Source organism: Erythrolamprus reginae, chromosome 2 (genome assembly GCF_031021105.1).
Source record: "Erythrolamprus reginae isolate rEryReg1 chromosome 2, rEryReg1.hap1, whole genome shotgun sequence".
NCBI classification, from domain to species: Eukaryota; Metazoa; Chordata; class Lepidosauria; order Squamata; family Dipsadidae; genus Erythrolamprus; species Erythrolamprus reginae.
This window is the reverse complement of record NC_091951.1, coordinates 158,890,928-158,913,259: the sequence shown is the minus strand read 5'-3', so window position 1 is coordinate 158,913,259 and position 22,332 is coordinate 158,890,928. Positions and strand designations below refer to the sequence as shown.

The 22,332-nt window shown below is 41.5% G+C and overlaps 1 protein-coding gene across 3 annotated transcripts; it reads right to left on the bottom strand.

Annotated features, from left to right (window-relative positions):
• Window positions 1–1,957: 1,957 nt before the first annotated feature.
• ENDOV (endonuclease V) lies at window positions 1,958–21,681 on the bottom strand. Of its 3 annotated transcripts, XM_070740214.1 has the most exons (11): window positions 21,497–21,586; window positions 20,744–20,891; window positions 19,921–20,092; window positions 18,468–18,602; window positions 16,877–16,916; window positions 16,214–16,326; window positions 14,890–14,958; window positions 13,426–13,554; window positions 3,718–3,794; window positions 3,097–3,162; window positions 1,958–2,946 (listed from the first exon to the last, which is right to left on the bottom strand). In XM_070740214.1, the coding sequence occupies exons 3-10, from the start codon at window positions 20,077–20,079 to the stop codon at window positions 3,102–3,104; spliced, it is 783 nt and encodes a 260-aa protein (XP_070596315.1). In that variant the 5' UTR covers window positions 20,080–20,092; window positions 20,744–20,891; window positions 21,497–21,586; the 3' UTR covers window positions 1,958–2,946; window positions 3,097–3,101. The 3 variants fall into 3 exon arrangements, with proteins under 3 accessions (XP_070596315.1, XP_070596313.1, XP_070596314.1); XM_070740212.1 differs by lacking the exon at window positions 20,744–20,891 and having other exon boundaries at window positions 21,497–21,681; XM_070740213.1 differs by lacking the exons at window positions 20,744–20,891; window positions 21,497–21,586 and adding an exon at window positions 21,127–21,234.
• Window positions 21,682–22,332: the final 651 nt, after the last annotated feature.

Genomic DNA, 22,332 nt, shown 5'->3' with positions numbered 1-22,332 from the left:
GTCTGGCTACTCTGCCATAAAGTCCAGATTGGTGGAGGGATGCAGTGATGATTGTCCTTCTGGAACTCGTCTCATTTCCACACAGGATCTCTGGAGCTCAAAGTGACTTTCGGGTTCTTGGTCACCTCTCTTACTAAGGCCCTTCTCCACCGATTGCTCAGTTTGACAGGGTGACCAGCTCTTGGAAGAGTACTGGTTGTGTCATTTGAGAATTATGAAGGCCACTGTGCTCTTAGAAACCTTCAGTCCAGCAGAAATTTTATTGCAGTCTTTCCCAGATCTATGCCTTGCAATAATTCTGTCTCTGAGCTCTGCAGGCAGTTCCTTTGATCTCATGGCGTTTGCTGTGCTACAATATGCATTGTCAGCTGTGAGGCCTTCTATAGACAGATACTGTATGTGCCTTTCCAAATCATGTCCAATCAATTTAATTTACCAAAATTAAGGTATAGAAACAAATCAGCAATAACAACAGAAATGGGAGGCAACAAGAGCTAAATTTCAAGTGTTGTTGTAAATACTTATGCCAATGTGATATTTTAGTTTTTTTTATTTTAAAAATAAATTTAGAGACATTTCTAAAAGTCTGTTTTCACTTTTTCATTATGGGGTGCTGAGTAGTGTAGATTAATGAGAGAAAGATGAATTTCAACAACTGTAGAATCAGGCTGCAGCATAACAAAATTGACAAAAATAAAGGGGGTCTGAATACTTTCTGACTCGAAACATAATGCTTGATCAGTGGGCGAATATGTGGAGTAAAGGATTACAATTTACATTGAATTATAACTTGAAAAAATGTATCAAACCACATTCTTGATGCCCCACTGATGTTCAGAGACTGTTTTCGTTTAGCCTGGAGAGGGGCTGGAGGACAAAAACCCTTAGAGCTGCCAACAAGTGCAGGAAAATTTGAAAAGCTCATTAACAGACTCTCTGGTAGCTAATTAATTAATTGAGCAATGTTTTCAATATCTCCAGGAAAGCAGTTTTCGGAGATTGTTTATCGACAGAAAGTGTTTCTACACTTCTGCACTTCTAGGTGGATGCTAGAATACCTCGGGGAACAGAAGCTGCAGCCTGCTGACTTTCTAATAAGTACTAATGAATTCTGGACTTCTTCCTTAATAAACAAGTTTGATTTTTTTTTTCATTAGCCTTATCACTGGCCTGGGCAAAGTTGTGCTAAGCTAGACTCTCTCGTCTCTATTGTGAAACTGTTGCACAGTTGATGCAACACAGTAAGATGGCACTAGAGAACAGACGCCCGTGAAACAACTTAACTCCTTCTCTGAAATTAGAACTCTTGGAGTGCGTAACCTAGAAACAAGCTACTTATTTCTGGCACTGATGAGTACCTGCTCTTGGGGAAGAGAGACAAGAAGTGGGCAGATGAGACAGATTTGAGAACTAGTAGATGGCCAGCTCTATCACTGCATCAGAAGTCTTTCCCAAAATCTCAGCACCATTCCTGGCAGAGAGGATGAAGGATGAACAGGGAAGCATCAGGACAATTACTATGCCTCTTCAGTATGAAATGGGACAACTACTGGTAGCTGCAGCCAACTCACTGTGGCCAACTTGTCACAGCCATTTCACCGCATTTCAAATCGCTGTAGGATGACTCACCACAGCCAACTTGCCATGGAACAACTCACAGCAGGATTATTTTATTCTTTCAATTTGATTATTTAAAATAAATTTTAAAAAATTAAAAATGGTCATTTTGGTCATTCACGTTTCAATCTGTCCCTCCTTTTGCATCTTTTCTTTAATGATACTATTCTACTGTTTCTTTGATATTATCTTGTCCTCTGGTGAATTGGCCATGGTGAGTTGGCTGTGGTGAATTGTCATAGACCTTTTTCAGTCATCCCTTTGGCTAGAATGTGGAAAAGGGAATTGTTCTGTCCCATCGACGAGCCCCCACAAGAAATATGCACACACACAGAGACATATTTAAAACATCAAACTGTTATGCTTAATATTTTCTTAGCAGTGGGGGTTGTTTTATAAAAGTTCAGGAAATCAGAGATAAGTTTGCCTAAGAGCCAGCTGTTCAATTGGCGCATTTAAAGGCACCTGTGATTTCACGAATAACCCAAACTCTTTTCTAGCTCAATAACAGGTTTAACCAGCATCTGTTCCATGGCAGGGAAACTGAGCAAATTGTTGTGAATAATTCACGCTATTCAACCTATTAAAACCAGTGTACATTGCCCATCATCATAGATGCACATATACTGCCACAAGGTGGCTTTGCCAGGAGTGTGCAGAATACAAACAGGGCAAATGAAATAAGCGGAAAACAACATTTCACGATAATTAAAAACAAAATACCATACCAGAGTCACTGTTCAGTATCTTCAGTCAATATGCAATGCAGTGTTAGGAAATGTATTTTTTGCTTGTTACAGGGATCAAACGGAGCCTATGACCATTCAAGTGGCACATAATGATTTCTTCCCTTGCAGAATATGTTGGCCCTCAACCGCCAGAATTCCCAAGCAGCACACCTGGAAGGGACCAAAATTGGGGAAGGTATCCTAAGTTTCAGGATTTTCGCTGTCCTGAAAGGAAGCTTCAGAATAAGGCAGGCAAAAACAAAAGTCCTCCATGATTCACCCAAGATTCCTGCCCTGCAGGAAAGCTAATGTCAGCTACACAGGGCAAACTGCCCACTACCATCACTGCCTTAGATCACTACTCATCCGTGTCATTTTGTTTGCCTTTCAGGTTCACCTAAAGACCAAGCCCATTCTATTAGGGACAATATTTCTTGCTCCAAAATGCGATTGGCAAATCCCTGGATGAAAGTACTCTTGAAAGAGCTGTCTTGATTGTCTTTGACCTCTGGGCAGTGCTTTGTTGAATAGATGGAAATTGCCACATTCTCTTCCCCACGATGGTGGCCTTTGAGATGAAAGCTCATCTTTGTGATTAGCTCTAGGGAAGAAGGGTACAAGCAGGACAGGGTCAAACTAAGATGACACACACACACTTCACCCCCCCCCCCCCCAAAAAGAATCTGATAGAGTATATGGTTTGGAATGGGAAATTTTCCCAACTTAAGCACCCGCCCTGGAATAGACATACCTCACTCAGTGCTTGCCTTCATCTTTGTCAGCTTCCTCCAATCTGTCACTTTCCAGATCTTGGCCTCTAAAGAAGGAAGCAAGTGATCGAACATGCATTGTGAGAAAAATCTATGCACTAGCATTGGATGTTGGGATGCAATTATGTAAAGGCGGAGTATGTTATCCCAATCCACCTTTGGAGGCTGGATCTTAAATTCCACTTTTTTCCCCCTTTCCTTCCTTGTAACCTAGTGCTATTCATTGGAAGACAGATTTCTAAGAATAAAATCCTGTCACTTTCTTGGAATAACTCTGGATGGATCTCAGCGAAGGTGGCATGCAACTCTTCCAGAACATACAGTACATATCACCTAGATACCTTGGCTGCCAAAATGGCACCTTTGATCCAAGATATGAATATGTATTGTGATCATCTCAAGGATGTAGCCAATCTGATTCACACATTTTGGGAAACCATGTGATTTGCAGAGACGGATGAGGCTCTGCCAGAAATAGCTGGTCCTGAGGAATGGGATAGACCCTGTTTGCCACTTTAATGCCATCCCCAAAGAGCATTAAAAAGGCAGATTGACTAGGGATGAGGTGGTACGTATAGCTTTCCAGCCACATAAACACCTACCTCTCTGGCTGAGGAGGGGGAACAGCAATGTTGACCTCCATGTGTTTCCGGATGTATTCTCTGGATCTTATATCTGCCTATAATCAGGGTCAAGAGGAAAATAATAATAACAGATTAATTAGGTTGACTGGTGAACGCGACGATTTCTACGATTCCAGGAGAATGGGGGGAGGCAGAAAGGAGGGGCAAAAAAAAATCATCCCATAAATCTCAGTCCTAGTCAGATTTGGGCCAATCACAATGCAGCTTCTATCCTCTCATGATATATTTTTGGACTGAGAAGAAAATGAGCCCCTTCTGCTCACCACACTTCATCTCTTTATCTAAAAGTGAGTGGCAAGCCTGAAGATTCAATGGACAAGATGTTTTCCTGGGTTTCTTGGAACCCTGACAGTGAGAACATCTGACTGGAATAAAACTACCAGCATTAAGATGAGGGTACTTTTCTTTCTTTTTACTATAGTGTCTCCAATTTACATTGCTCAAAAGATCCACTAAAGAGCAGCCTTTCATTTAAGAGGTTGGGAACCAGTGTCAGGCCGAAGCCGTCGTTTGAGTTGGAGACTCAACCAGCCAGGGTTTGGACTCTGATTTATTTCTCGGATGTTATTTGGAACGCTGACCTCAGGCTGGGACTGCACCAAGAGGAGAAAGGCTTGTAATTGATAGCTTCTTATACAGGCCCCATTACAATCTCAATCCAAACCAGTTCCACAGGCCTTCTTTTTGAGAGAGAGAAAAGAATCAAGAGAATGCCAAGCTGCCTCTTTCAAGCAAGGTATATTTTATTTTATTTATTTATTTTTATTTATTTATTTATATATATATTTATTAGATTCTCCGCAGACTCGGGGCGGCTCACAACAGTGATAAAAACAGTATACAATGACAAATCTAATATTAAAAGTCTATAATAATAAATCTAACATTAAATGTCTAAAAACCCCATTGTTTAAAAATCATACTGTTCTGTCGGGCTCTCTGGTAGAATCCTCCCAAAAATTCACAGGTACAAATTTCAGACACACACACGTTTGAAATTTCAAAACAATGTTCTTTAGAATGAAAATTCACTTAAACTAAGCCCTCTTTTGGTATAGCAAAGAGCACTCGTCTCCAACCAAACTGGTAATTTGCCCAAATCCCTTATCAGTTCTGTGATACTTAGCTTGCAGCTGTGAGGTAATTCACAGTCCTTCTTCTTTCACAAAGTGAAACACACTTTCCTCTGGTTTAGTTTCAAAGTGGGGAAAAATCAGCACGCACAAAAAGTCAAAGTCAGTAAAGCAGTCACGAAACACATAGATCAGATAATCCTCCACAATGGCCAAACCCACATGCTGCTATTTATAGCAGCCTCACTAATTACCACAGCCCCACCCAACCACAGGTGGCCTCATTTTCTTTGATAATAATCTCTCAGTTGTTGTTGCCTATGCATCGCTCTCCGCATGCATGGCTGTATCATTAACTCTTGTTCTGAATCCAAGGAGGAGCTAGATAATTGATCTCCTTCTGAGCTGTCTCCCACACTCTCCTCCTCCCTGTCACTCATGTCTTCTTCGTCATAGGAGCCTTCATCAGCAGATTCCACCAGGGGCAAAACAGGCCTCCAGCATGTGGATGTCTCCCCCACATCCACAGTCCTTGGGGCAGGAGCTGGGCCAGAGCTAACCACACCACATACATACAACATACCATACCAATTTTATTCCCTTCAGTGCAAATTGCAGACTGAGCAGTTTGACATGGGCTTCCCAAAGGCTACTTAAATTCTTTGCAGCAAAGGAAATAAATGTGTTAATGGACACCAGACTTTCTTCTCTAGGATTGGGTCTTTCAATATATTTCTCTATAGAATTGCTGCCAGATTCTGGAAGAAAACCAAAATGGGTGACAGCCTTGGCATCTGGTACAATTAAACATGCAGTGAAACTGGGTAAGCAATGAGAAGGTTCAAGAAATTTGATGACTGTCTGAATTTAGAACAATTAATCTCAATGGGCCATAACAGGTCCGCACAGAATGTATTTTCCAGATGAACAAGAATTCCCAGATACCTCAGTCTGCTGGCGACAGGAATTGAAGTACAATGCATCTGACAAGTGGCAGGATGGGAAAGACAAAAAAAATCAGCCAGTACCTTCTCAGATTAACAAATTTTATTAAAAGGCATCAACTTTTGTGAGCTGCAGTCACATCATCACCATCACATCCCCAAAGCCTTTAATTAAAAGTAAAAAATGATTTTGTCATCATAGACTAACATGCCTTGAAAGAGGGAAGGTGTTCTAGAAACACCGAGCTGCTTTGGTGAACGATCACAACAAACTGAGGGAAGAGAACAAAATAGTCACAGAACAGGATCTAAGGACCAAGGAATACATAGGTATGAAATTAACCTAATGTACAAAATCATGGCGGTCCAAATGTATTGACCTTCACCTTTGGTCATTCCTGTCCTATCTCACTGACTTAATTTCTTATGAGAGCAGTCCTTTGCAGGCACCCTACCCCAGGGAGGGTAAACCTATGGCAAGCGAAGCCATATCTTGCTGGCATGCGAGCCGTTGCCTTAGCTCAGCTCCGGGGCACAGGTACCCACTGGCCAGCTGATTTTCGGCTCACACAGCAGCTCTGGGAGGGCATTTTCAGCTTCCAGAGGGCCTGTGGGGGGATGAGGGAGGGCGGTTTTGCCCTCCCCAGGTTCCAGGGAAGCCTCTGGAGCCTGGGGAGGGTGAAAAATGGGCCTACTGGACCATTTTGTTAACATATTATGTTAATTATAAGATATAAAGAGCAGATAGGAATAATCCACTATTGGTACATAATGATACAAACTTCCAGGTTAGGGAGCAGACACAAAAAAAAATCACCTTGGCTATTTTTCATGCCCACCTTTTGTGAAAGAAAATGAGGGTTTGAACATTTATATGCATTTGTTATGACAAATTAATTTGTTTTAGATCTGCTTAACAAAATTAATTTACATCATTTGGCTCCATACCAACAAATTCTACAAGGCAAGAACTGTTGAATACAAATGGCTCGAGCCAATAATTACTGGCAATAGCAGAAGCTAAAAGCGCGTAATCTTCAACATAATTAAATGACATTTAGCCATTTTGTTTCTCTAATACAGATTTTAGCCTGCTTTTCTATTAAAAGCACCTGCAAAACATTTTAATAATCCAAAAATTGGAAATAGAATTTTAGATTATTAAAAACTGAAGATGGCTCTGCAAAAGCAAAGATGACATCTGCAGCAAAGACCAAGGAACTGGTATGCATGCCAATTCCTTGGAACCTAGTCCTCTATGATAAAAAAAAGAGTGTCACCCATATTGGCTCCAGATGGCTGATCCTGGCAAGGAGACCATAGGACAGCCGTTTTTCATGGGTTTGAGCACTAGAAGACAATGGGATTAGCCCTCCTGCTCCAAAATGAGGTGGAAACTTTTAAAGGATGCTAAACTTGCAAACCTCACTTTCTAATCGCTTTCAGAAATTGCCCATTAACTACTCTAGAACCAGATCTAGAGATAGGTTTGAAAAATCTTCATCGGATGGATTTATCTTCAACGCTGAACAAAATAAAAAATATTTGCAACCTTTAGAACTTAAAGTATTTGATATTTCCTTTTCTTTCCATTTCTGCGCAAATGTAATTCTTGCCGCAACCAATATATGTATTATTAAGTATTTTAAAAAATTATGGAAAGTGCAGAACTAGACATGATGACAAAACATTTGAATAACTAAGTTGAAACAGAATTTTTTAAAATATGGGATAAAGTATACGAATGGTGGAACTTTAAAAACTTTAAAAGTAGTATTAAAAATTAATTAAATAAGAATTTAGAACTATTTGAACTTATTATTTTGAAATTTTATAAGATAGTTACAGTTTAAAAATAACATAAACATAGAATTTTTGGTTTTTTTTCTTTTTGTTCATAGTATGATAAAGTTAGATGTGTTATTTACTATATTCTATTTTTTGAATAAGTATTTTATAGATAAAGAAACTTAATTACTATAAGAATATAGAGTTAAATTTAACAAGTATGTAATGTATACGTGTGATATTTCTGTATTGATCTGACCACAGTTAGGTTTTTGTTTTTTGTATTAGTTAGATTTCTATGACAAGCGGAGCAATGGTAGCTCCTTGCGTGTTTAATGTTGTTTGTTTTTGTTTGTCTTTTTAAAAAAACAATAAAAAATATATTTAAAAAAAGAACTTAAAGTATTTGAAATAAAAAGTGAAAAAGCTAAATAAGATTTTAATCTAAAATAGTTATGAATGGATTAAGGATCCAGGTAAATTTACAATATTGGAAAATAAGATTTCAGACTCATCTATAAAAAAATAAACAATTTATCATAGGAAACAGGCATATTTTGGTTATTCTGGCAATGGCAAGTCATACAAAAAATAAGTGATGGTTTTATTTTTATTTTTAATAAATGTTTATTTTATAATATAAAATTCCATTTTCAATTTAAACATTGTGTTGTCAGAATGCATATAAATGCATACATCAATATATATTTTCAAATCTAATTATATTCATTTAATAATATTTTTAACCTTTTTAACATTTTCCATTATAATATTAATTATACAACTGTCAAATCAACCCAGAGGGGTCATGGCCATGTACAATGACAGTGTGTTCTTCGGGGGCTCCTGAAGAAATGTCGAATCCTCAGCTGATTCGGGGTAATCCTAGACCAGTGATGGCAAACCTATGGCACGGGTGCCACAGGTGGCATGCGGAGCCATATCTGCTGGCATGTGAGCGTGCTCCAAAGTGCATGTCTGTGTCGGCCAGCTGATTTCTGGCTCACAGAGAGGCTCTGGGAGGGCATTTTTGGCTTCCAGAAAGCCTCCAGCGGGATGGGGAGGGCATTTTTACTCTCCCCCAGTTTCAGAGAAGCCTTTGGAGCCTGGGGAGGGCAAAACACGAGCATACTGGGCCCACTAAAAGTTGGGAAACACACCATTTCTGGCCTCCAGAGAGCCTCTGGAGTGTGGGGGAAGCTGTTTTCTCCCTCCCTAGGCATTGAATTATGGGTGTGGGCACTCATGAGCGCAAATGCATGCTCTTTCGGCACCCGAGAGAAAAAAGGTTCGCCATCACTGTCCTAGACTGTCCTGGAGGAACAGTGGATAAAGTGACACAAGCCAACACAAACAGGGAAAAGGCAATTTTCTGGAGGGTCAGCTGAAGCCTCTGAAACCAGTAGCTGAAGAAAGTGGCCATTGTGAGCCACTAAGAAGTTAGGGTGGCTACATTGAAAGGAGCAGGAAGTAGAAAATGTGGATTGTCCGGGGGAGAAGATTGCATTGGTTCAAGTAGTGTGCAGGAATGGCGAGTGAACAAGGTGCTGACATCGGATGAATGATTGGTCAATTTACAGATGAAAAGAAATTTTAAAATAAGATTTAAAAAAAACCCCAAAGTGGAAATTAGCAGCTAATTGGCAACCAGGAGTATTATAGAGGAAGAAAAAATGAACAAACGGCGATTATAACACTTAAATCCCAAAAGGACTGTGATTGTTACAATTGGATTTGGTGAAAGTAAAGAGAATAATTAAAAAGAAAACAAAGAGTAAGAAGAAAACATTTCACACCTGGATTTATTTTTAGAAATTTTAACAGGAATCTGCTCTGTGTATGTGGGGAATTTGAAGATGCCATCTGGTGATGGGAAGAGAACACTATAATAACTTGGTGGAAGACAAAAGAAAAAGGAAAAAATGGTGTGCAGTGTGAACTGACCTTGATCACAGAAAGATATCCTGGAAACTGTAGTAACTTTTAAGAAATGTTTGTTTTGAGCTACAGAATTTGGTCTCACCTTCAGCGTCAGTGGAAGATAATGAAGCGTTGACTTGGAAAGGAGTGGTATAACACTGAACCATTGGGTATTAGGAAATGGAAATGTAAAGAGACTAAACGGACATTAAATTTGAATTAAGAGAGTTATAATTGCAAAACCCTAAAGATATCTAGTAAGATTGGGGGTTTTTTTTGTTTGTTTGACAATTTTGGATTGAATTAAAGATTAAGATAGTTGGAAATAAAATGAAGAAATATATAGTTGCTTTATTTGATCAAGGTTAAAATGTTTTGTTACGATTTTCTAGCAAACCGCTATGGACTTTTTGCTGACACCATGATTGAAATGTTGATGTTTTGTGGATTTGTTTATAGTTAAGGGATGAAATATGGGATGAAGAGATGTCTGTTTAACTTTTGAAGAGTTGTTATACTTGTAGTGATGAAGATTGGAAGTCTTTTCTCTATATATTTACTTTTCTTTTTCTCTTTTCTTGCAGATTTTATTCCTTCTTACCATTCTTCAGTTTCTCTAAGTTTAGTTTGTATCAGGTTCTAGTATTGTAATTAAAATGCTTAATAAAATTATATTTGAGAAAATTAAAAACAAAAGACAATGAGTTTTGGATGAAAATAAATATGGCTTAAGTTCAGACTGTTACATTAAAGGAAAATCTCTCTCCCATAAGTGATTTTTTTTTAAAAAACAAAAAACTAGTTAGCGAATAACGATTCTATTTTTACCAAAGACTGACTTTTCAGTCATGAATGTTGTGGCTCAGAGATTGCAATGGTTAATTAATCAATTGGTTCAATATCCAAGGAGTTGCAATACTGAACATTCCAGCACCTTTTCAATAAAATGCCTTGTTTCATTTTCCTACTTCTTCATCAAAGATTATTCATGCCGCCTTCAGCATCCAGAGCTACCCTCATTTTAATTCCATGGCAGGGAAAGGGAAGAGCAAAGTGTCCTCTTAGACTGTAGCATCATTTCACTCCTAACATTGTGCTAAGATGGTTTAATCTAGCTTATTAACCCAAGAGGTTAATCAATAAGGTGAGTCATGTTGCCTTAATAATCCCTCAAGATCACATCTATTTTTGGAGTAGGCTAGCAGTGGCATTAGAGACTGGGGATTATGCCAGGCGTATTAAAAAATAGAAAACATCAGGCTGGTCAGATGCCCAAGACTGTGCAAGTGCTTTTGTTGCAAAAAGATGGAAGACTTATTACTTCTACCATTGTGTTATTGCTATTAACACATGGCAGAAGTAGGGTTGGGAGGCACCTCTTCTTACTTTTAAGCTCCCCCCACCCTACTTTTGGGCTGCAGCCTGACTTTCCCCAGAGAGGGAGTGGCAGCATAAAGATGCTAATGGGTTGTGAAATGCAAGATATGCTGCAGCAAAGGAAGAGAGGATGGAAACCAGGAGGGCATAGAGTTGTGTCTGGGTCACAGTGGAGATATTCACATCAGAAGGAATATTACTGGGTAACTAAAGTCAGTTTTGGCACAAGAAATGTTTCTTCCATAAAAAGGCATGCAAACACTGACCGTTTTGAATATTTAGGGCTCTGACGGCAAACCTATGGAACATGTGCCAGAGGTGGCATGCGGAGCCATATGTGCCAGCACACAAGCCATTGCCCTAGCTCAAGTCCAGCGGGCATGTGCGTGCCCACCAGCTGATTTTTGGCTCATGTGGTGGCTCTGGGAGGGCGATTCTGGTCTCCGGGGTGCCTCTGGGGTGGCGGGGGGAGCGTTTTCGCCCTCCCAAGCTCCAATAAAGCCTATTGAGCCTGGGGAGGTTGAAAAATGGGCCTACTGGGCCCACTTCAAGTCTGGAACGGGAGAGTAAAAGGGGGTCATGCATGCATAAGTGGGAGGGGGTGAGGCAAGTGGGGGAATTTGAATTATGAGAATGGCTACACAGTGCATGCAATAGCATGCATGCGCCCTATTTTTTGGACATCATTGACTTATGGCTTCTGTGCCAGTGCTGGAGTCATTGACAATCAAGAACCATTCATATCTTCCTGGATACTAGAAGAAGGAACATCTCCTGCTTCTAATCACCAACATGCACAGAGCATTTCAGTGTTAAGTTAATGATTTCTTGGTTTAGATGTGTGGTTAAGGAACTTGGGAAGCTGTCCGATACTGAATCAATCCGCTGGTTTCTCAGCTTGGTACTATCAACACTGCCTGACTGTGGCTCTCAAGGGTTTCCTGCATGCATTTTACTGACCTTATCCAAAGATGTTAGGGAATGAAGCTGACACGTCTGCACGCCAAGCAGAAATCATTGAGTCATCTACCATTGAACCACACCTTTATGGGCAGCATCACGAACAAAAATGAAAGCAGTGGTCAAGGGCTGAACAAACACAAGGGAGAAAATGCTCTGCTTAAGCTTTTCTTTGCCCCAGCTCTATATATTGAAGGCTTGTTTGAAACTTTCAAGGCTAGCTCTTGGCAGGTCTGTGGCCCACAAGTTTTGTGCTAAAACCTTTCCTTGCTCAAACTCTGCCTCAAGGTATATAAATGGTGATCCAGCACTGCCATCCACTGGCTACATCCTGGCTCAGCAATCTCTGTAGCCTGCAGACTCCTGGGAGGATCAGGAGTACAATTGGCCCAGCAGATCTTATTCCCCGTGCAAGCAGTGTGATTTGAGAATTAGGTGTATAGAGGTTTTTGTTTAAATATGGGGTACCTATTCCCAGATAATACATCTTGCTTTCTTACCCCAAACATTTTAGAGATTTTTTTTTAAAGGGATTACCTGCATCCTCCCAAAATGGAGCAGGTACCAATTCTGCAGATCCAGGGTAAATTTTAGATTTTAAAAAGGAAATGTTCCTTTTTAAAACCTAAAATTTAAAATTTCTGTTTCAATTTCTCTGAAGCTGGGCAAATTTCAGCTCTTCGGAAAAGTCTAATATAAATGTAAATTATGAATAATTATGAATAAATTATGAAATAAATGTAAATTTATTTAAAATTCAAAATGTTCAACCTATTGTTGGTTTTCAATCGAGTAGGAAACCTAAGGGTTGAAATCACTATGTTTTGTTTCTGATTCAGGACTTCAGTCAAACTGCATAATTGCTTACATGGTCCCAGTTGAATGAATGTCATTTTTTAAATTTCTAAATCAAGCCCCAAAATGATTTATTTGCACATTTTCAGGAGACAGAATGTTAAAATTAAACAATAGGATTCCTGTCAACTTTGCACCCTAATTATGACTTTCCAGAAGTATTTGGTAATAAAGTATTATAGTAAAATAAATAAAGTTCAAAATGTTCTGATGAAGCAGAGCTCAGATCACCTAGCCCAGGAGTCAAATTGAAGGCCTGCGGGGTGCTTAAATCTGGCCATGGGGCCAACTCGAAAATAGAAAAAGACTGGCACATGGTGCTTCTGCCAGCCGAAACGGGGCACAGCGGAAGCCTCTCCATGTCATGTTTGGCCGGCAGGGTGCTGCAGGAGGCCATTCAGGCTGAAAACAGGGGGAAGGGGGCAGGAAGGCTCACAAGGCAGGGTGCTGCAGAAGACGTCCGTCCTATCTCCCTCCGCCTCTGCTATCCTACGGAGGAGAACTTCAATGCTGATCTAGCCCTTGAAGAAATCCAGTTTGACACCCCTGACCTAGCCCACACCTAGCTTCCTAGCCTCTTCTAACCAGGGTGTCTCTACATGAATGAACTTCTGCTCCCAAAATTCCTAGCAATGGCCATCATTAGTTGGGAACTTTGGGAACTGAAGTCCAAACATTCAGAGCGCTGACCAAGGTGCTTATCTTGAGGTTGCTGGTATCAGCATTCTAAATGCACTTTCTGCTCATACCTGCCGAATGGGCTCAGGAATCCGATACTTGCAACAAGAATGGACCAAGCGCACAGCTGATAGTAGACTTATCTTGTGGCCTACTGAGATATACACAGGTTTTGTACTCTTGGCACAGCTACGCAAAGCCTGGGTAGAAAAGAAAGAGATACACTGCTAGATACATGCAAACTATGCCACATCCAAAGAACATGAATGAACAAGCACAATGGGGAAGGAACCATGTAAACACCAGACTCACATATTTGTTGAACCTTTAAGTAGGCAATATATAGTCTATAGAGATTTTCTGTCATCCAGATCATGTTTGTCCTAAAGGTGCTTTTTCCAAAGGCAACTGGACTTTGCTTTTCTTTGAAGGTGTTTCACTTCTCATCCAAGAAGCTTCTTCAGTTCTGAAAAAAGGGACTGAACCTTCTTCAGTCCTTTCAGCAGTTCCAAGAAGGTTCTACACTGATTGCACTATTCAGGTGACTTTGAAGGCACAGATAAACTTCCATGTGTCCTCAGCCACTCTCAGAAAGACCAGATGACTGCAAAGAACATAAGTCTTTCCATCTTCCACCATTCAGTCAGAACTGAAGAAATTTCAGTTGGATGAGGAGCCAAACATCTTCAAAGGAAAAAAAAACCCAGCTGCCTTGTGTAAAAAGCATCTTTGGGATTTTACGTAGGCAACACTACAGAATGTATGTGCACGTGGACATGGGACACGTCAGGAAAACACAGAGTTCTGTTTTTCCTTCTCTTTTTCCTGCTTTGGACCAGATTGCCTGAACCATTAGCGACCCGCTGATGATGTGAAGATGGCAGCATAGATCTGGCTCTGTCTGTGCCGGTCTATGCACGCCACTATCTTGTTTTGGGAATTTTCAGCTACTGTATTTTTTCAGTGTTTGGATGGTTTCTCCTCGTTGCCTGCTTTGAAAAAAGACCTCCCACCTGCCCCAGGGTTAACACCAACCTTTATTTCTTTGGCCAACGTACAGCTGAATAGCTCCTCAGCTGTGTTTTGGGGTGAAACTACCTTCTAAGCATGCGTGAAAGTGAATTTGCACAAGGGGATGTGCACATACGCGAGTGGAGCAAACATGCACACCTGAAATCTCGTGATGAAAATTGGTAACGAAGGTAAGTGGAACCCACCCGCCTGCTAGGTGTCTCTTCTATTTAACAAAATAGCTCTGTGGAAAATGCTAGCTAGCTAATTGGAAGGGGAAGTTGGATTTTGAAATTGAAGAAAGAAAAAAGTGGATATGCAGCATTCACCCACTCACATTTATTAATCAGTTTTCTATAAGCACCCCAGACAAAGTCTGATACTTAAGACAACGTTCATGTTGGGAAGCAAAGACTGCTTTAGTGACTGAGGATAAATTGATTCTTTCTTTTTTTTATTGCACTCACTTCTTCAGACTCCTTCCACTTCCAATAGATAGGCGCTGCCTTCCCAAAAATACTTACCATACCCAAGATTTTCCCAGAGTTATTTGTGAGTGGGAATGTATCTCCTCCTGCCTGAAGATCTTGGATCTGGAATATGGAGAAAGAAATTTAACACAGTGGATGTGTTGGGAGGGATGAAGAAATTGGATCAATTCAAGACTAATTCCTAAATTCTAGCCTTTTCTGCAAAACAAAAAAGAGGAAGGAGTTGTGTTAGTCAAGTATTAGTGTTTACTTTCCTTTGTTGTTCTGTATAGCAGAGGTCCCCAACCCTCAGTCTGTGAACCAATAAAGTCTGTAGCATACCCACAACCAGCTGTGGGTCAGGAGACTGATAATCAGTTGTTTGTGCTAATCAGGCTCTACATTGTTTGCTGCAAGGAGGTAAATTGCTGAGAGGCAGAGGCCAAAAGATGGGGGTGGCTGGGTGGGGTTCCATTCGGTATATAAGATGCACCCAAGTTTTCACTCTCTCTTTGGGGGTAGAAATGTGCACCTTATGCTCCAAAAAATATGCTAAGTGGCTTCCCCTGCAGTAATTTCCATATATCAAGACCATGCAACCAACACACACTCACAGAGAGAGCGAGAGAGAGAGAGAGAGAGAGAGCTGGAAGACATGGTTAACTGTGTTTTTTTAAAAAACACACAGTGGGCAGTGCATCTGGAACCGCCTTCTACCGCACAAATCCCAGCGGCCGATAAGGTCCCACAGAGTTGGCCTTCTCCGGGTCCCGTCGACCAAACCATGTCGTTTGGCGGGCCCCAGGGGAAGAGCCTTCTCTGTGGCGGCCCCGGCCCTCTGGAATCAACTCCCCCCAGAAATTAGAACGGCCCCCACCCTCCTTGTCTTTCGCAAATTACTCAAGGCCCACCTTTGTCGCCAGGCATGGGGGAGTTAGGCTATTCCTTCCCCTAAGCCATTACAAGTTATGTCTGGTAAGTTTGTGTGTACGTTTGGTTTTTTATAATAAGGGTTTTTAGTTGTTTTATTAAATTGGATTGTTACATGTTGTTTTTTATCATTGTTGTTAGCCGCCCCGAGTCTGCGGAGAGGGGCGGCATACAAATCCAATAAATAATAATAATAATAATAATAATAATAATAATAATAATAATAATAATAATCTTGGTCACTACATAATTGTCAATCAGACTGAACATATGTCATCCTGTAGGTAACTCCATTGTTTTCCAACTTTCAATGAAAAACAAAACAAACCCAGAACAGCTATTTGTACATAGCAGCTTCTCCAATTTGGACAAGATGTTCTTCTAATATCCTCCCGCTATGGTTTGGAATTAAGAATGTGAAATGTAATTCACACCTTTCAACACTTACTTGTTTCTTGTGAAGTTCATCATTGGCCAAACCTTCAACCTGCAAGAGGTTTTTAGCTACACCGATACAGGGAAGAGCTGTGAGAACACCAAGATGGCAGGCGATGCCAAAACCTGTTGAATGCAATGCAAGAGGAGCAGATGTTGGAGGAAAAAACTGGTAAGAAAAGTTTCAATTTTAGAAAAATCTGGCACCACTTTAACGAGGGCATGAGTTTGAACAAGCTCCCAAAGGAAGAGCAAGCCATGAAGGACATAAATGGCTACTGTCAAACCTTGCAATGAATTTCTTGATGTTCACCAAAATGCCTTCCGGTTAATCTGCTTTTCCTTTTGGGCGTGGGGGAGGGCTGCCTTTTCACTTATTGTCAGCAAGCAAGCGAGTACAGCCTATGAAGAGGAGGTGGAATTCTTTTGCCTGCCCCTCCTTCCTCTCTGGCAATGGCCAAGAGAGTGAACACGAATAACTTCTTCCCCAAGAGCTGTGCAAACACTACAGTAATGAGAAATCAACCAGTGACTCGCCATGCCGGCATATTCAAGGCATGCTCTAAACATCTCAGAGATGGAAAGTAAATCTCAAGGATTTATTTAAATCTACATGCAAATTTACCCTACAGTAAATCTAAAGGATTTACTGGCAAGGATGGGCCAGGGAACTTACCTCTGTGGTGCAGAATGCCGTTTCCATCTACAAGAAGCACCTAGGGGGGGGAAAAGAAAACTCACAAAGGAGCAGTTCAATAATAGGTAATACAGTGGGAAGCTTTTTCAGTAATGGAGATGACAGTGTTGCCTGTGGTGCTTTGCATACACAAAGCATCCAAAAAGCAGGCAAATATCCTTGGTGGCCACCTTCCCTACTTTCTCCCAGTTAGAAAGAAGTGAGACTTGGTCACTAAAAAGATTATTGTATCTGAACGTCCAAATTCATGTGAATTTTAAATTGAGATCCCACACCAGCTGATGTTCTCCAGGTGTATAGGTTTATAAATATTATCATTCTCAAGCCAATGCAAGTTATGGCTTTGCAGACTGGGAATCATCCCATTACATTTACAGGGTGCTTTGGTTCCAAGAATCCCTTTTCGCATCTGTTTTATGAGAGAAAAGCTGTTGGAGGACTCCAGTTGTGCTGTCTTGGTGAGCTACGGCCTTACACAATTTCCTAAAATAGAATTATTTTACTGGCCAAGTGTGATAGGACACACAAGGAATTTGTCTTGGTGTGTATGCTCTCAGCGTACATAAAGAAAATATACATTTGTCGAGAAGCACGAGGCACAACACTTAATGATTGTCATAGGGGTCAAATAAGCAATGAGGAAACAATTAATATTAATAAATTAATAAATAAATGAAGCCTCTCTAGCTGTTTCAGGAATGGTGGTCAAGAGACTTTTAAACTAGGTTCGAACAGCTGTCCCTTTGGGTCTGTAACACAGCTTAAAGATTAGATTAGATTAGATTTATTGGATTTATATGCCGCCCCTCTCCGCAGACTCGGCTTTGGGCCTAGTCCTCTTAGAGCAGGGGTGTCAACCTCGCAGCATCACATGACATATTGAGACTATTTTCTCCTTCGCTAAACCAGGCATAGTCATGGTCAGCGTATCATGCATCCAGCCCACGGCCCACAGGTTTGACAGCCCTGTCCTCGAGAGATCAGAGATGTTCTTAGGAGTTCTTGCCTTCAGGTAAGAGAAAAACAGTCATGAATTCCTAAAGGGAACTTCCATATCCAGAGGGACTAAGCCATGAAATGCTTAGTCAAATGCTTAGTCAAATGCTTAATCCAGCTCGCCCACTGTCTGCGACTGGCCCACCTGCTATCTGTGACAGGATGAAAGAGCTCACCACGTCTGCCGGGACTCCTCCGGTTCCTGCTTTCTTGATGAATCATGAGGAGTCCCAGCAGATGCGGTGAGCTCTTTTATCCTCGCACTGGAGTGGACCACGACCTCCTACCGAGAGTGACCAAGCACAGAAACCACACAAACACTCCAGCGCAGTGACTGTGGTGCACCATGTTGCCGTAAAGCAAACAATTAGCGGTCTGTAGAGTGGGTCTGGGTGTTTAGGTCAGGCCAGGGTCTGGGTCTTTAGTATATATAGTATTGGGTAGAACTGAGTTAATTATATTAGTCCGGCCCTCTAAAACCATCCCCATTTCTCATGCGGCCCCATGGCAAAATTAATTGCCCACCCCTGGCATAAAGCAGCAGCACTCCTTTCATTAATACAAACTATCTCACCTGGGGCTTGAGGCCAGGCTTCTGTGTCTCCAGCCGCTGTACAGCCTCCAGCAAAAAAGGGACTTCTCGGAAAGCCAGGAATCCTGCTACATAAGGGGCATTCACAGCCACCACATAGCAGTCTTCATAGAGGACCTGTGGTAACAGAAGGAAAAGTGACGTTTTTTGCTAAGGAGCAAGACTAATTTTTTTCAAAGTCATCTAGGTCAGATGTGGTCAGCCACAACTCTTGCACTGAACGGAGCTCCCAGTTCCCATTTGACATGCCCCAAACAAATCAGCAAAGTAGTTCAAATTTAACCTTCTCATGTGTTTGCAAATGTAAGGTGAGAACTGATACAGGGCTGTGTAAGCATTTACTGTCATTGCAATACCAGATTTCTCCCTCCAGTTCTTAGAGAGTGCTTTAAAATGATAAGTAAATAAATAAATATTTATTTATTTAAGTATTTGCTTAAAATATTAAGCAAGAAATAAATAAAAACCCAGCTGAGAAAAAAGGATTTCCTACTTCTGGTCTAGACTAAAACAAAGGATGCATCACATCTCTTTCCTTTGTCTACCAAACTGTTGAGATTGCCTCTTTTTCAATTTGCAGAGCTGGACAAAAAGATTATCTCCTGCCATTTCTCTTGACAGGTCTGGAATTTTGTATTTGGCAGCCAAGGTCAGGAATATTTTGATTGCTCGATGTAGCAGGCAGACAATCACATTTGTGGTCTCTTACAACTAAAAGGGCACTGGACAATATATGTTATTTTCTACACAATGTTTAAAAATGCTTGCAAGAAGGTAAAACATTTATTTTCCACACATAACAGCTCATTCTCCGTGGAGAAATCAAAAATACACCTGAAAATCTTTTCAGGGATGACTGATACAGTGGAAAACCTACACATTCATCCATCCACTTATCAGATATTGTGGTTTCTGAATTTCTCTAAAGTAACCATCTTCTGAAGAGATGCTCTTGTTGGCAAGTAGGATGCATACAGGCATTTGATAAGAAGCAAAATTGTAACTCCACTAATCTGACTCTGAGACAGCAAAACTGGCAAAAGATTTACAAAACTTTAAAAATGCTGTATACTCTTCTCACCTGGAAAATGTTGATGCGTTGATGGCCCTCAGCATTTTTCAAATTGAGAATCGAGACTGGGAGATCAGTTTGAAAAGTGACAAGTTGAACTGACAACAGCTGGAACACCCCTAAATTTGACAACAGCCCCCAAATTATTCACTGACTCTTGAACTGCTTCCAAGAATTTATTCTCAATTCTATTATGGAAACAAATATCTCAGCTGGAATCCACCAAGATAGCTAAATTGAAGTTACTAAGGAAGATAGTCAAACTTTTGGAAACTTGGAGTTTTAGTCTTCTAAATATATTAATCCTAGATGTTAACAAAATACTAATTATGTGAAGATGAATTATGTATTTATCTTTGTTACCTCAAGTTCTGGGTAGCTGAGCACCACCAGTGAAGCACAGGCACGTGTGGCATCTTCTTTGAGATAAGACAAATCCATTCCTCCAACTCTTTCCAGTCCAGTAAAGGAGAGATTGCTCTGCCATTCCTCTGTGTCTTGTTCAATCACATCTTCTTTCATCTGGATTTGTTGACTACACAATAAAAGGGCAAACCAAATGATGTTTCCAGAATAGAATGTTAAAACATTTTGGATTTTTTGAAAAATATTTCTTTTCTCAAATGGATGTTTATTGGTTTCAAAGAAGTTGAAATAGCCCTATTCAATGCTTCTACCACTAAACCAATGAAGAGCATAAAAACAGCCACACGAATCTGGCAGTCTGTCAAACACAATATTCAGATCCCACTATGGGCTATGACTGACCAGATGTGGGGACTCCGCAAGCCAGAAACGAACCCAATATCCCGCCCAAATTGTTTTAATAACAGGTACGTGGAAGCATATTGCCTCTTATACTGGAGCTAACGTATCTCCAATGTCTTGGTGGCAATAATCCCACTGATCAACTCATAAACAGGGATCCTGGGGTGGGGTCTCCACATATGGACAACTTGTGACCTTCCACCTATTTATTGAGACTAACAGGAACAGAATTCAACATCAGATATATTGTTTTAAGTGTTCTCTAGTGTTCATTGGATGATCTGAGCTTCTAGGACTGTGCAACAGAGAGCAAAACCTCTCCCACTTCATTAATTCTGTATCAGATTATGTTGCTATCCTGTGATCCTTCGGTTCTCTACCCCAAATACTTTGCTCTGTGCTGAAAGATTCTACTTGCATTGTATTTTTTTCCAAACAGGTCTGTTCCAGCTTGTGATTTTTACTGATTTGTGCTTCCGTGCTGATGGAGACTGTTGATGGATTGACGGACCCTTTTCAAACGATGGATTAATGTCAACAAATTTAAAGCAGGACTGTGTGGTGATCTGGACATTCAAAGGGAGAAAGGCAGGAAAAGATGCGATCTTGTCGTCTTGTGGACTTCTACTCCCAGAATGCCCTTGCCAGCAATGCTAGCTAAGGAATCCTGGGAGTTGAAGTCCACAAGTCTTAAAGTTGCCAAAGTTGTAAGGCCCCTGCTGCCCTAGTAGAGTAACTGAGGAAATGCAGCTGACGACGTCTAAACCAGCGGACGCCAATTCCGGGAAGGAGGCATCCCACCACTTCCTCTGCAGGCTCCGGGCTGCTGGCATTCTCGTCTAGAAGCGAGACCTCTTCAGCTAAGGGCAGGAATCCTCAGCCAGCGGCCACCGGTCCAGAAGCACCCATTCTAGGCTGAGGGGGCTTTTAACTTATGGCGATCCCCGCTCCGCGAGAGCCTCTGGCGCTTCCCTCCCGTTCTCAACCCGACAGGCAGGGGGCGCCCTTGGAGACAGGCGCCCATTCCATCCCTCTGCAGCCACGGGGGACACAGGAGGCGGGGCCAAGAACCCAGCCGCTCAAAAGAAATACAAATCCCAGGTGCCCCGGTGGCAGGAAGACCTTCCCCGAGCCCTTTCTTTATCCCTGATTGCCCCGGGTGGCGTTTTACCGCTCCCAGCGCCGCAAAGTCTCCTCTTCTTCCTCCCTTGTTTCCGTCCCGTCCGCCATGACGTTCGTCCGCGCCCTGGATTCCCCCCCCCCCTACTTCCTGGGGTTCCCTCCCGCAGGCTTCGCTGCACGGCTGCGGCGCCCGGCGCTCTGTCCGTCCCTCCCCTCGGCTTCCTGTTTGCACCCAAGGGCGACGACACGTGGTGGCTCATAACCCTCAGCATTTTCGACTGACAGGCGTCCGCAGCCCCGTTCCCGCTGCCTTACGCGCTTAGCTAAGGCTGCCAAATGTGGGCTGCAAAAACCCCGCACTAGATGGCAACGTGTGGAGGCGGCGGCGGGGGAGTTATGGATACCGTCTTCTATTCCACAGCTACATTTCCACATTTAGCCCAAACGTGGCAACTCTGATGCAAAGCCGCCGCTGTTTAACCGATGGCTTTAACCGGCGTTTGCGAACCCATCCAGAAATAACATCCGTTTTCGAGCGATAGCTACGGGTAATTAGTTTCTTGAGGAAACGAATCACCCGTTTCCTTCTTAGAAATGGAAAACCTCTTTGCCGCTCCGAATGTTTAATCTTCCAGAGCACAAAAGAAAGTCCAAAAACTTTGTTGTTGTTTTTTAAATATCAAATTAAGGGAATTTCGTAATAGGCAAAGAGGGCTGACTATTGGACAGAATATAAGCGGGGGGGGGGGGATACCATCGAATGGAGAATGAAGATTCCCCTAACTAAAATGAAAGGATAAAGTGCCATTAGAATATATGAAGAGCAATATCTTTCCAATTTTCCTTATAGGTGACAGGTTGGATGACTTTTCTTTTGCATCACTG

Excerpts from the sequence above, each read along its gene's own strand:
- ENDOV (XM_070740212.1), bottom strand. The coding sequence starts at position 21,555 with ATGGCGGACGGGACGGAAACAAGGGAGGAAGAAGAGGAGACTTTGCGG. Across the intron at positions 18,603-19,920 it reads TCAGCTACCCAGAACTTGAG|GTCCTCTATGAAGACTGCTA; the intron begins GTAACAAAGATA and ends CTGTTACCACAG. Across the intron at positions 13,555-14,889 it reads CTGGGAAAATCTTGGGTATG|GCTTTGCGTAGCTGTGCCAA; the intron begins GTAAGTATTTTT and ends TTTTCTACCCAG.